We start from the raw sequence: 14,808 nt of genomic DNA on the forward strand, positions 1-14,808 counted from the left end.
AACAAAGCAACACATGACGCTACTGAAAATAACAACACCTAAAATGCATGATACGAAACAATGATAATACTAAAAAGAAGACAAAAACACATACCCAAGAAAACAAAAATATCACTAAGTGAAATGAGAGTACATCATGCGAAAAATAAGATAATAAGGTCTACTCTCGAAACACAGAGTACGACTCGAATCGCTAACTATAAAACAAGACTCAAATAAAAAGTAAAAGAGAACAAAAACTCAAACGACCAACTAACAAAGTAGTCCCAAAATACACCAACAAGGTCTGCAATATCAAAGTGTCCTGTGAATATCAGTGCCCTGGGTGTCCAAACGTGATGGTATAAGCCCGAAGGAGGAGGAACTGCATGTGTGGACTAAGCTGGAAAGGAATCCGCAGTCATATCTGGACTAAGATCAGTATCTGTGGTCGATACAGGAAAGCTAACCGCACCACTGTCAATAAGATCCTGTATGGTATGACGTAGAGAAGCACAATAATCAGTACGGTGGCCTGCCATCTAGTGAAATGTACAGAACTAGTGAGCACGAAAACGTGGAAGTAAGGTACTCGGGAGTGGCCTAGGGGCCAATGGTACTAAAAAACCAGTAGCTCTGAGTCGCTCAAAAGCTCTATCCAAAGACATCCCCAGATCAGAATAAGTCATTCGATGTCGTCGATGGGGATGAAACTACTCATGTCGTGGGATACTAGTCTGTGGACGGTGAAACTGAAATGAAGGTCGCACCGTGACAGTATGAGAATGCACAGAAGGGTACTGCTGAACTGAATGAGGATGATGATGCTGTAAAGGCGGGAAATCACTCCTGGGTATCTGCAATGATCTCGCATAGGGATGATAACTAGGCCGTCGATGCTGAAAGTCTGCAGAACATACGTCTCCATAGCTCTCAGATGATCCACCAACTCCCTTCCCCTCAGTATCCGGAGAAGGAATAATATCTGACAATCCTCTAGATATGCCATTGTCTACATCGAACAAAGCTTGAACCAATGATCTAAAATCCTGGAATGGGACTCCTGTCAGATGTCGAGCAAACCTAGGATGCAAACTTCTCAAAAACATGCTCATCTGATCTCTCTCGGTAGGTCGCTCAATCATCTCTACGGCCTTCTCCCTCCAGCAGGAGATAAAAGAAGAAATAGGCTCATCTGATCTCTGTCTAAGAAGCTCGAGCTCTCTATGTGTAACGCTCGTATCACCGCTGAATGAATACTATCTCAGAAACTCCTGTGCTAAGTCTTCCCAAGTTCTCCGACGAGATGTCTCTAATGAAGCGTACCATCTCTGCGTCATGTCGCTCAATGACAAAGGGAACAAAGTGAGCAACTGTGCCTCATCCAGACCAAGAGCCCTCATAACTGTGCTATAAAGTCTGAGATGAATACGAGGACATCCAACACCCGTATATCTCTTTATATCAGGCATCCTGAAACCGACTGGCAAAGTGGCCACTGGCACATCGTCAGGCTCATCCCATGAAATCATCTCATCAGGATCTCTCATCTGTCTAATCCTCCGCTCGAGTCTGACCATACGAGAACGAGGATCCTCAATAATGGTAACTGGTGTGACAATAGGTGGGATGACGGTAGCCTGATCATGCAAAGTCTGTGTAGTTGGTATCTGAATAGGTAGAACAGGTGGTGCCACTAAATCAGATGATGTGTCCTCGAGCACTACGTGTTTACTCTGCTGAGTATCCATCATTTAGCTCAAACTGATCACTGCCCCTGGATCGAAACCACAGAAGTGATAAGATAACCAATCGAAACTGACTGTGAATCCGTCTATATTACCTCAACGATACGAATCAACCTATCTCTCACTTAACCCAGGGCACTGAACCAAGACTGGGACTACAAACAGACCCCTACAAAAGAACCTGAGCAAAACGACTCATGCAACGACACGAGATGCAACGAACAATGACCAATGCATGATACAATACAACCCACTACATGACAGGGTGTGATACACAATCATATGGTGACAATCAAAAATCCGGATGTACGATAGAAACTCTAGAGTCATAGGAGTGTCCAACATGAGATGACTGCAAATATGACTAAAGAATTTCTATCGATGATCCAGAAAATGATCGAGGTGCGAAGAAAGTGAATGGGGTGTGAAGAACAACACTATCACGAGATCGATACTCAATCTAGACCAAAATATCCTTGATTCAACCTTCAATTCGAGATCCATAAAAGGGAAAATGATAAGGTGATCCAGGCGAATCTCCCGAAAAATGTGTGAATATGAAAATGTGTCTTTCATCTTTCTGTAATGAAAATATGAGCATCGAATTGAAAATCGAACCAAGGATCAAACAAAAAATGAGGTACTGAGCCCGTGATAGGTGTACAGTGTAAAAAGATGATCAATGAATATATCCCAAAGTATCGAGTGAGTGACAACAAAGTGAAGGGGTGTGTTGAGCCAAGAAATGAGAACGAAAACCCTAGAGAGAAAACATGCTAAACTCATCAAGTGAAAAACACAAACTAAGGCGACAAGACGAAAGGTGATCCAACCGATACTCAAACTCATACCGATCTCCGAGCATTCTCAACTGGAGACTAAAAAGAGGGAGTGTCAAATCTGAATTGTAACCACAGAGGTGCCGAAGGCCCTCAGATGCACCCACGTGTAGGGAGGGAGTCCTAATCGAAGGATCTACGGCTCAACCTACGAGGTGAAGGTGGCTCTAAATGGATATGGGTGGACTTTAAAAGATCCCTAGCAGAAACGATCATACCCTCCGATGGTACGCAACCCTCTGCACGCCTCCGAAGAGACGAGGCGCTTCCATGCAAGGTGGTCATCACATCCACACATGCACTACCTCGACATCCCAGGGGGGTTCCTATGGTGAAACCTCTCAAACTTTTAACAGTCAACGGTCAACTAGAGTGCATAGTGAACGGTGTGGGTGTATCCGAGAACCCTAGGAAGCTAAAGCAGAAGAGGAAACACACTGGTCGCACAACTATCCATGAAACCTAGCTCGGGGCTATACAGGTCTTCAATGATCGGACTCCAATCAGCATCGATATGTCGGTCTCCTCCAGAACGCTCCCAGACATCGGTATAGCCCGTCACTAGACCCTACTCCTAATCTCTGGCTCGGTCAGAGAACAAGCACACAGAAGGCCTCACACTTGCAATAGTGAGAACCAAAATGAAGGAAATGACCGAAAACCAGAGATTTGGATGTAAGGGGATAGATGTGCGGCCCACACGGACAAGCAACATGCAATCAAGCAGAAGAGGGGCACTCATGCGACATGTAGTCAGGCAGAGTATAGGATATATCACTCATGTATACATACAAGCCGTGAAAATCAGGATGAATAGTGATAAGAACGCCATGCCTAAAGACGATCAAGAGAATATATAAGCAAGTGAAACAACGTGTCAAATCAATCAATATATAACAATGAATCTATACATGCAAGGCGATCAAAACAATCATGGCAAATATCGGAATCACTATGCTAAGCGAAACAAGATAGGCAATCAATGCAATCAACATGTCAATATCTTCAACGAATATGACAATGAAGCATAGAGAAAATACCTATCTCAGAATCCTCTATCAAGACGAATCAATTATCATAATCAGCATGTCAAATATCTCAAACAAATATATCAATGAAGCGTGAAGAAACTTGCTATATCAGAATCCCCAATCAAAATAATCAACCAACATGATCAACATGTCAATATCCCAAAGTGAAAACTCGAGAACTCTCAATGTGCAATCAAGAGATGAGTACCCACTGATTGACTCACCAAACACCCCATTTGCTTCACTTTAAGTTCAAGCTTGACCCTCTAAACGATCCCCAGTGGAGTCGCCATTTTGTGGACCCCGCATTTTGGCTCATGCGTTTTACACTCGATGGCGAGCTCGATTTTTGTTTTCGAAAAATGATCTTTATCGATTAAGAAAAATGACTTTGAGTCGCCATTTATTTTTGTTTTATTTTTAAAGGGTAAACAAAATAAGAAAGAAAAACCTTAAGTGTGACTCCTTGTTTTGGAAAAGGTGGTCTGTGAAAAACCGGATCGGGTCCGAGGGTTAGGTTACTTATTAGGAAAGTACGGTAAAGACCGTAGCACCCCTCTAAGTCCCTAAAGTCGGGTCTCTACTGATAAAATGAAGTTGACGTGGCAATTGATGAGGAAAACAATGAATACCCGGAACTATCATGCACATATGAGAATCAAAGCAAGAATATAGAAAGACTAGAATGGGAATAAATACGTACTTGAGCGACGAGCCACCATGCGCTATCAAGAGAGAGGGTTAGTGCACAATTAAGGAATAATAGCATGCATGTCAGAGAGCAGGATAAATAAATCATGTATGATAACTAAGTCAATCAATCAGATCAATCAATCGATCATAAGATCATGTATGTGGGGCCCCCACCAAAGCCCGATTATATTTTGCATGGACCAAATCCGTAAATTCCATTATTCAGAATTACAAAATTTGATTCTTTGCTTATTTCAAAACATTTTTAAAACAGAGGAGGTGTGAAAATGGCTTGCCATAAAGAAAGTGGCAACCAATTTTTATTAAAAATGTGATTTTTAGGACCTAAAACCCTAAGGATAAGAATTTAAAAAAACTACAATTATTGAAAGGGTTTAGAGATTGGAAAACTATTTAAAAGCTTGAATTTGAAAAAGATGTAAGAAACAGGAGTATGAGAGATTATTCATAAGAAAAAAAAAAGATGAAACATAGAGAGAGTGACAATTCAAGAGACTTGGTCGTCAGTATTATAGGAGTTTGCTTTTTGATTGTGGGCGGAAATGGATCCGAACATGTCTGACCGGGGAAGTTGAATCGCCCTCCTCTCCCATCCGACATTAGGCGCTGGATGTGAAATATCTGGAGAAGGTGGAATGTTGGCCGGACAGAATTTTGGATATGAGATATCCGAAGGAAGTTGAACGTCGGCCGGACAAAATTCCGGATGTGAGACATCCGGAGAAGGTTGAACGTCGGCCGGACAGAATTCCGGATGTGAGACACCCGGAGAGGGTGGAATGTCGGCCGGATAGGATTCTGAATGTGAGACATCCGGAGAAGTAGAATGTTAGCCGAACAGGATTCCGGATGTGAGACATCCGGAGATGGTGGAATGTCGGCCGGACAGGATTTTGGATGTGAGACATCCGGAGAAGTTGGAACGTCGGCGGACAGAATTTTGGATGTGAGACATCCAGAGAAGGTGGAACGTCGGCCAGACAAAATTCTTACCCGGGTGGAATTAGCTATGCCACGCGTCGCAAAGGGGGACCGTCTGCGTGTGCAAGGGAGAGAGAGCCACGTGGCATTTTTTTAGGGAGGATCCCACAGGTAGGTGAAAGTTTAGAGAGAGAAATGGGTTTGGTGGGTTGTATGGATATGGAGGCTTGGGTGAGTGGTTTTAATGAGTATGTGAAGGAGTGAAGGATAGCATGCACCCGTGAGACTCCATGTAAGTGAGTGAGTGGGATGGAGAATGAATGAGAGGAAAATAAGTGTGGTGGAGGATCTTGATTCCTGCAAGCTTGAGTGAGTAAATGAGTATGGCTGATGCGAACAGTGAAGAAGGCGTAGGCATGTGGTAACTGTGTTATTCATCATGGGAACATGAAGCCTTTGCTTAGACAAGTTAAACTAAATCGAACTAACAAGCTATTTCTCTACTCACTCTGCAAAATATACCTAGGCAGTTTGCTACTTTGCTTCACCCTCAAGCTAACGAATCTCATCTCCAGAAAATGCCAAGAATAGAGGGGAAAAGCGAAGAAAAAGAAAAAAAAAAAAAAAGAACAGAGCAATGTATAAGGGGAGATAATACCACTAAAACCAAACTCTGCATCACGAAGACCAAAAAGAGCTTTCAAAATAGCCTGGTGGGAGGATCTCAATGAACTTAACACACAAACACAAAATATATCCAACATGCAGCTCATACGGGAGAAAACAAAGATCAAATAAACAAAAGTCAGAAACAGGTTTACTTCATCAGGAAATCAAAGCAATCATCTGCATATCAGCAAGGAACATAAGGTGATCCTCAAAAAATAAGATAAGATAAAGTAAGAGATAATCAAACCTGACTGATTCTTCTCCTATCTCTCCAAAAAAAATTGTTTTCCCTCTTACTCCTTCTGTCTTCCCCCTTACTCATTCTGTCTTCCTTTTCCAACCCATTCCTCCTCCTAGCCTTTTTCTGGTGTCTTCCCTTGCAAGCCACTTTTTTGCCTTCCTATTCACCGGTCAGCAAGCATGGCTTGCCCAACCACTCTCCCTGCTGCTGCACGCCTGCTGCAGCCGGCATCAAGCCCTCAGCTTCCTGGCTGCCTATCCCATCTGGCCAGGATTCATGGTAAGAGAGGGGGGGTAAGGGGAAAACATTTTTTTAGAGAGAGAGGAGAAGAATCAATCAGGTTTGATGATCTCTTAATTTATCTTATCTTATTTTTCGAGGATCACCTTACGTTCCTTGCTGATATTCAGATGATTGCTTTGATTACCTAAAGAAAAAAACCTGTTTCTGACTTTTGTTTATTTGATCTTGGTTTTCTCCCGTATGAGCTGCATGTTGGATATATTTTGTGTTTGTGTGTTAAGTTCGTTGAGATCCTCCCACCAGACTCTTTTGAAAGCTCTTTTGGTCTTCGTGATGCAGAGCTTGGTTTTAGTGGTATTATCTTCCCTTATACATGGCTCTGTCTTTCTTCTTTTTTTTTGTTCTTTTTCTTTATTTTTTTTTTCTTTTTCTTCGCTTTTCCTCTCTATTCTAGGCATTTTCTGGAGAGGAGATTCGTTAGCTTGCAGAAATCAAGCATCCTCCACCACACCCATTTTCCTCTCATTCATTTTCCATCCTACTCCCTCACTTACATGGAGTCTCACGGGTACATGATATCCTTCATTCCTTCACATACCCATTAAAACCACTCACCCAAGCCTCCATATCCGTACAACCCATACCCATCCTTCATGCTACTCATAACCATGTTCTACCATACCCATGCGTACACCCATTTAACCACACCACGAAACCCGTTTCTCTCTTTAAACCTTCACTTACCTGTGGGATCCTCCCTAAAAAAATGCCACATGGTTCTCTCCCTCTTGCGACGCGCGGCATAGCTCATTCTGCCCGGGAAAGAATTCTGTCCGGCCGACGTTCAACCTTCTCCGGATGTCTCACATCCGGAATTATGTCCGGCCGAAGTCCCACCTCCTTCGAATGTCTCACATCCGGAACTCTGTCCGGTTGAAGTCCCACATTCTCCGAATGTCTCACATTCGGAATTCTGTCCGCCGACATCCCACCTTCTCCGGATGTCTCATATCCGAAACTCTGTCCGGCCGAAGTCCCACCTTCTCCGGATGTCTCACATCCGGAATTCTGTCCGCCGACATCCCACCTTCTCCGGATGTCTCACATCCGAAACTCTGTCCGGCCGAAGTCCCACCTTCTCCGGATGTCTCACATCCGGAACTCTGTCCGGCCGAAGTCCCACCTTCTCCGGATGTCTCACATCCGGAATTCTGTTCATCCGACGTTCCACCTTCTCCGGATGTCTCACATCCGGAATTCTGTCCGTTCGACGTTCAACCTTCTCTGAATATCTCACATCCAGCGCCTGACGCCGGATGGGAGAGGGGGGCGATTCAACTTCCCCCGTTAGACATGTCCGGATCCTTTTTTATAACTTCTTTTTTTTTAACCATTTCAAAGCGTCCTATCTTTCATCCTTAGAATTTTTCAGATCACCCAAGAGTCCCATTTCCAATAAAAATTGGTTGCCACTTTCTTTCTGGCAAGCCATTTTCACACCTCCTCTGTTTTAAAAATGTTTTGAAATAAGCAAAGAATCAAATTTTGTAATTTTGAATAATGGAATTTACGGATTTGGTCCATGCAAAAATAATCCGGCTTTGGTGGGGATCCCACATACATGATCTTATGTTGATTGATTGATTGTTTGTTTGATTTAATTGTCATGCATGGTTGATTTTATTCTGCTCTATGACATGCTCGAAATTATTCCTTAATTGTGCACTAACCTCACTTCTTGATAGCGCTTTATGGATCACTGCCCAGGTACGCATCCATATCCGCTTGGGTCATTTTCTGTATACATGTTTAGATTCTCACATGTGCATGATCACTCTGAGTATTTATTGATTCCTTCATCAATTGCCACGATTGCTTCATTTTATTAGTAAATACCCGACTTTAGGGACTTAGAAGAGTGCTACAGTCCTTACCATACCTTCCTGATAAGTAACCTGACCCCCGAACCCGATCCGGTTTTTTGTAGACCACCTTTTCCAAATAAGGAGTCACATTTAGGGTTTTTCTTTCTTATTTTGTTTACCCTTTTAAAAATAAAACAAAAATAAGTGGCGACTCCAAGTCATTCTTTTAATAAATAAAATCATAATTTTTCAAAACAAAAATCGAGCTCGCCATCAAGTGTGAGACGCATGAGCCGAAATGCGGGATCCACACAAATGAGCCCGAAGAGATGTTTTTCTCTTACTGTTTATTGTTGAGAAGGAAAAATTTGAGAGAAAAAAGGACAAAAGATGAATGTGGAAAAGAAAAATAATAATGATTTTTAGATCTATTTGATATTTGTAAAAATAGATGTATTAATAAGATTAATATTTTAAAATGAATGTGTAAATAAGATAGATATAAAAAGAAATTTAGTGGATACAAATATAATTTCTTTTAATGTAAATACTATTATTTTTATATATTACTTTAAATCCATATCATTCATTTAAAAAGTACATAAAAATTTTAAACAAATAAAACCGTTCTAAGCTTTGAAAATAGTTTGAAACAAATGAATAGGAGTTGAGATATAGAATTAATGATGAGATATCCTATTTATGATGGATGCACATAAGATTTTATGTAGTCGAGAAATTTAATTTTATATATATATATATATATTATTTAATAGAAGAATAAGTAAATAATTGCATTATGCATACTAGCATATCAACAAAATAAAACTATATAGAAAATGCACTTTATTTCACATTTCACTCACAAAGTTGCTTGCTAATATACTACTCAACCAAGTCTGCTTGACACAAATACTTTTACTTAACCAAAGTTCTTCGCCATCCTATGAAATTCCCTATTTGTGAAGACCGACCTGGATCGAATATTTCAGTTTAATTCCATCGCCTGATTAGACGATGTGGGCGATGTCGACGGTTTGAAGGCGGTGGTAAGGTAAAATACCCAGTAAGAAATATGATTCCGATTGCTAACAACAAACCGACTGGGTACCCAATCCACACGCCTTCCCATAAAAACCATGGCACCTTATTATCATGCTCCCGTAGCTTTGTCGGTCGTAGGGGCTCATCGTCAGGACATGACACATGAATTTGCATACCACACAGTCCACTGTTGTTGGCATAGTAGTTTGGATCCAATACCATTGTGCCCATTTGCCCACCATCCGGGATCCGACCTGTGAGCTGATTGTTACTCATGTCTAGAATAGTAAGTTGTTGCAGCTTTGTTAGGGTCAGAGGAATTGAACCAGAGAGCTTGTTGTGAGATAAGTCCAAACTCTCTATATTTTCTAAATCACCAAAACTTGTTGGTATCTTCCCAGAGAGTTTGTTACGAGAGATGTTGAGTAACTTCAAGACCTTAAGAGCGCCCAACGAGGCTGGAATTTGGCCGGAGAGTTGGTTATTTGATAAGTCCAACAAAGTGTACATGTTAAGGTTGTCGCTAGGGATACCTTGCTTTGAGTTCTTCCAATTCACTATCAAGTCCTCGATCTCCAGAGAGATTGTCACTTCTTGGGTAAACCAGTCTTCAATATTAGGCATAGCGATTGTCGGAATGATTGATGATGGTGAATTTTGTGCCCTAATCATACCAACAAGGTTACGAGACTCTTTGGGGATTTCTCTAGTTAGGTTGTTGCTTGAGACATCAAGAATTCTGAGGTTACTGAGGTTGAAAATACTTTCAGGGATTAAACCTTGAAAGGAGTTATTCCGGAGGTTCAAAACTTGTAGAGTGGAGATTTGGGAGAGAAAGTTTGGTAACTCACCTGTAAGATTGTTGTCCTGAAGTTCGAGGCGTTCAAGCTTGCTCAAGTTGGTCAAGTTCAAAGGCAAGCCCCCTGAAAACTTGTTTCCGCCCAATGCAAGATATATTGTTTCTTTAGGAAAGGTTGTTGGAACCTCTCCCGAGAAATCATTATAAGAGAAATCAATATAAGATAGTCGTGCTCCGGGGTAGAAAACTGGGAATGGGCCAAAAAATCTATTTCTGGATAGATCCAAAAATTGTAGGTAGGGAACTTTGATGAGGGATTGAGGAATAAGCCCAGAAAAGTTGTTCTCACTCAAGGTAAGAATATCTAGGGAGGTTGCATCTCCGATGTTTTTGGGCAACTCCCCGGAGAAATTGTTCCTTGAGAGAGCAAGCACGAGTAAAGAAGGTCCAGAAAAAAGACCAGGTGGAAGAGAACCTGTAAATTCATTACTTGATAGTAACAAATATTCAAGTGGCATCTCAAGAAACCATTGTGGAAATGCACCTTGGAGATTGTTCTTACTCAAATCCAGAAAATAAAGACTCATTTGGGTAGAAATCCACTTTGGAATCTCTCCAACAAGACCACAAGATTTCAGAGACAGAAGGCCTAGACTGAGATTTGGTGTTATCTTCACACTGTTATTCCAAATTAGACGGTTTCCTCCAAGATACAAACCCACGATGCCCTCGAAACCAAATAACCAAGATGGAATTTCTCCGGTTAGCAAGTTGTTTTGCAAGTAAAGCCTTTCCAACTTGCTTAGTTTTTGCATGGACGAAGGGATTCCACCCGTCAACCGATTGTTCCTCAACACCAAAGTGGAGATGTTGGGTAAATTCCCAATCTCAGTGGGTATTTCCATGGATAAATCATTGTCACTCAAGTCCAAGAGTTGTAACCCCTTCAAAGACAAAACTGAAATAAGCATGCCATCTGAGAATCTGTTACCTGAGAGGGATAACAGCTGCAACCTTGAGAGGTTTCCAATTTCTTCAGGAACTTCTCCACTAAGAGAATTACCATCCAAATAGAGATACTGAAGAAGTGGTAAGTGAAAGAGCTGAGAAGGAATGGATCCAATGAAGTTATTCCCTGTCATATATAGACCAACCAAATCGCTGAGATTAGCAAACCCAACGGATTTCACCTTGTATGTTGTTGTCTGATAATTATATTTTAAGATGGTAAATGTTATATATTATTGCTACTAAACTATTTATACACTTTATAGTTGTGTTATATCAGGTATAATTGTAATTCAATGCTTCTTGGTTAAGAGTATGCCAAGTATTTCTTATTACCCCAAAGCTATAAGATTTATAATCCAAACTAAAGTATCATGAGTGGTTGTTAAGACTGATAGTGTGTGGTTCATTAAGAATGTTTATATCAGGAGTGATAAGTACCATGAAATATGGTTACTTGAGGAGTTATAATAAAGTTGTTTTTAACTTTTAACTTTCGTAGATGTTGCTTGCCATTGATGAAGGTTAAAGTTAGTAAGTAGTAACTAAACGATCAAGCACTCTTAAATTAATGAAGTTAATTGGATCTGTTACCTGAGAGATATAACACCTGCAAACTGGAGAGGTTTCCAATTTCTTCAGGGACTTTTCCACTAAGAGAATTACCATCCAAAAAGAGATACTGAAGAAGTGGTAAGTGAAAGAGCTGAGGAGAAACGGATCCACTGAAGTTATTCCACGACAAATCTAGGTAAACCAAATTGCTAAGATTAGCAAATCCAACTGCCGGGATTTCACCTTGCATGTTGTTTTCTGAGATGTAAAGCCTCTCCAAGCTTCTGATGTGAAAAATGGGTGCCAAGATAGTGGACGACACCGGGGGCTTGGTGAAAAGCTCTATTAGTTTGAGACCTATCACAGTTCTTGAAGTTGAATTTGGAGGATGACTGCATTCAACACTATCCCATCGACAACAACTTGAATGTGAATTCCATGACTGCAACAGAGAGTTGGAACTGTTGAATGAAGAAGTAATAGCAAGGATGGAGGACTTAAACTGGAGAAGAGCTTGCTTTTGGTGTGCAGGACAAGATAGACAAGGCAAGAAGAAGAAGAAGAGGAAAAGGCCACAGAAGGCAAGCAGTGGGCATGGCCTCGCCATCGATGAGTTTCTTGCTAATTTCTTTGCTGGTGAATTAATGGAGGAGGCTATCTTGGATGAATATAAAGACATGGCAAAGCCCATTGGGTTGGAATGCTAGGTGACTCTTGAGTTGACTTGGTTCAATGGAAAATGTTTGGGTTTTTAAGTCATGTTTCAATTTATATAATATAAAAAACTGTGATCCAAAATTTTAAATCTCTAGAAAAAAAAAATTAAATATAGAACCAAATGAAAGACAATATTAACAATAAGATTTTGATTAATGTAACATTTAGTACAAGTATCCATCTTTTGACTCATATTATATTACGTTTATTTCATGAAAATTTTGTATATACTGCATTTGCTTGTTACAATTAGTTTGGCAATAATATTTGATGGTTGATGGTCCCAAGTTTCAAGGTAGGATGGAGTTTTTTCTTTTTATTTTGATATTTTAAACTAAAAATAAAATAATTAATTCCCTAAATTTTTTGTCTACTTCTAAGTAGTACTATATATTCATTTTATGTGGCTTCCTTTTTTTTTCATGCTCAATTTATTGGACATCAAAATAACTAATTCAATATTATGAATTTTGAAAATAATTAAGAAAAGTTTCAAACCATCAAAGACAAGAATTTTGAATGAACTACTTTATGATTTCATTTATTATTATTAAACTCAACTAAATAATTTCTTATTATGTTTACAAATTAATTGAGTTGTTTGTGAAAAATGAAGAAATATGACACCAAAACATCCGTTTTTTTGTTGTCATGGGAAGGTTTGTTGCTTTCTTGCAAGCTGTGAAATGTCCATTATCATTGATAATGCAAGTCAAAATGAAGAAAAAGTTTGGTGGAAATTAAAGAGATGACAGATATTTGTAGCATGCCACGACTTCCTCAAAGATAGTTATAACCTAATTTTATATAATATTAATATAATTTTTTTCTTCTTTTATTCAAAACCAAAATAATTAATTCAAATAGAGATTTTTAGGAAGGCTTACCTTGCCGTGGGGCTGAGGGAAAGAAATTGTCCCATGGTGTTGGTGTTACTTTTCCAAGTCAAAAAGGGAGTCTGGTATCCTTTGGTAGAAATTGGAAAGCATGCCCTTACCTTGGGGTTGGGGTTAGAATTCGATTGGAATGCGTGTGCACATGGGATTGAAGCATCTTTCTAATTTCAAAACGATAATATTAAGTAAGGAATGGGCTCCCGAAACACAAATTAACTCTGCTTGATACAATGCTTATACTTTAACCAAAGGCCTTCATCATCTTAAGATCCAAAGTTGTCACCATAGATAGAAAATATTATACTATAGAAAATTTATATAATATTATTTTTTTTTTTTTTTTTTTGCATCTTTTATTCAAAACCAAAATAATTAATTCATTGAATTTTTAATTGGTTTTTTATTTAAAAAAAGTTTGAAAAAATATTAAAGTTCAGTTTGATGGTGAATTTAAAAATTGTATTTTAAATTTCAATTCAAAAAATAAAATTGTATTACTAAATTTTCGAGATTTGAAATCTACTTGATATATGAAAATAATATTTTTTGAAAATGAATTTTAAAAATGGAATTAGTGAAAACATGTTTGATATAATAATTGAAAATTAAACAATGAATTTATTTAATTAGTATTGTTGAAAACATGGAATTTGAGTTTTGGAAAATAAAATTAAAAATGGTGAAAAATGAAATTTTGGTATTTTATGAATTGTTAGAAGATTTTACCATATAATCAAAAAGTCATTTGTAAAATATAATTTGATTTATTTTTTGAAAACACAAAATACAATCTTAAATGATTAGCAAATAGGAGATGATTATTTAGAGAAATGGTTATCAAACTTCTTATGCAATTAAAATAATTATATTTGAAAGTAGAAGAAATATTTGACATAAAAATGGTTCTTTTGTGGTGGAAATTAATGGGGTTGGGTGTGGCTTTAGAAGGTCATTCTTATAATAATAAAAAATATAATGAATGTATTTAGACATTTATATGACTATAACTTAATAAAAATAAAATATTTCCATAAAGCTTACAAAATATATATAGTAATAAATATTTAAAAACCTCTTTCATCATCTAACAATTATTAATCCTAAGAAATATAAATTCTAAAATATTAGTTTGATTTGATTTTTAATAAGATGGAAGATCACAAAAATGAAAATCAAATCAATTAAGTTGATTTTTACCATTTGTAGACTACAACAACCTTGGTAGTTGTTGAAAATTGAATCAATTAGACCTATTTTGATGAATTTTATTATTATTTTTTTATTTTTTAATGGTTTGAACTTTGGACTCATATACTATTGATATTAAAAGAGCCTAAATTTATGTTGCCGTGGGGTTGAGGAAAAGAAATTGTCTTATGGTGATGGTGCTACTTTTCTAAGTCAAAAAGGAAGTCTGCCATCCTTTGGTAGAAATTGAAAAGCATGCTCTTACCTTGGGGTTGGGGTTAGGGCTAGAATTCAATTGAAATTGTCCTATGGTGATGGTTCTACTTTTCTAAGTCAAAAAGGAAGTCTGCC

General features: G+C 38.6%; 1 protein-coding gene across 1 annotated transcript; it reads right to left on the bottom strand.

Annotated features, from left to right (window-relative positions):
- Window positions 1–9,079: 9,079 nt before the first annotated feature.
- On the bottom strand, window positions 9,080–12,285 carry LOC117915916 (receptor-like protein 46). The gene is made up of 2 exons (XM_034831662.1): window positions 11,696–12,285; window positions 9,080–11,228 (listed from the first exon to the last, which is right to left on the bottom strand). Exons 1-2 carry the CDS (start codon window positions 12,261–12,263, stop codon window positions 9,244–9,246), a joined length of 2,553 nt encoding a protein of 850 aa, XP_034687553.1. The 5' UTR covers window positions 12,264–12,285; the 3' UTR covers window positions 9,080–9,243.
- Window positions 12,286–14,808: the final 2,523 nt, after the last annotated feature.

This window comes from Vitis riparia, chromosome 6, assembly GCF_004353265.1.
Source record: "Vitis riparia cultivar Riparia Gloire de Montpellier isolate 1030 chromosome 6, EGFV_Vit.rip_1.0, whole genome shotgun sequence".
Lineage (NCBI taxonomy): Eukaryota > Viridiplantae > Streptophyta > Magnoliopsida > Vitales > Vitaceae > Vitis > Vitis riparia.

Excerpts from the sequence above, each read along its gene's own strand:
- LOC117915916 (XM_034831662.1), bottom strand. The coding sequence starts at position 12,263 with ATGGCGAGGCCATGCCCACTGCTTGCCTTCTGTGGCCTTTTCCTCTTC. Across the intron at positions 11,229-11,695 it reads GCAGGTGTTATATCTCTCAG|GGAATAACTTCATTGGATCC; the intron begins GTAACAGATCCA and ends TATATATGACAG.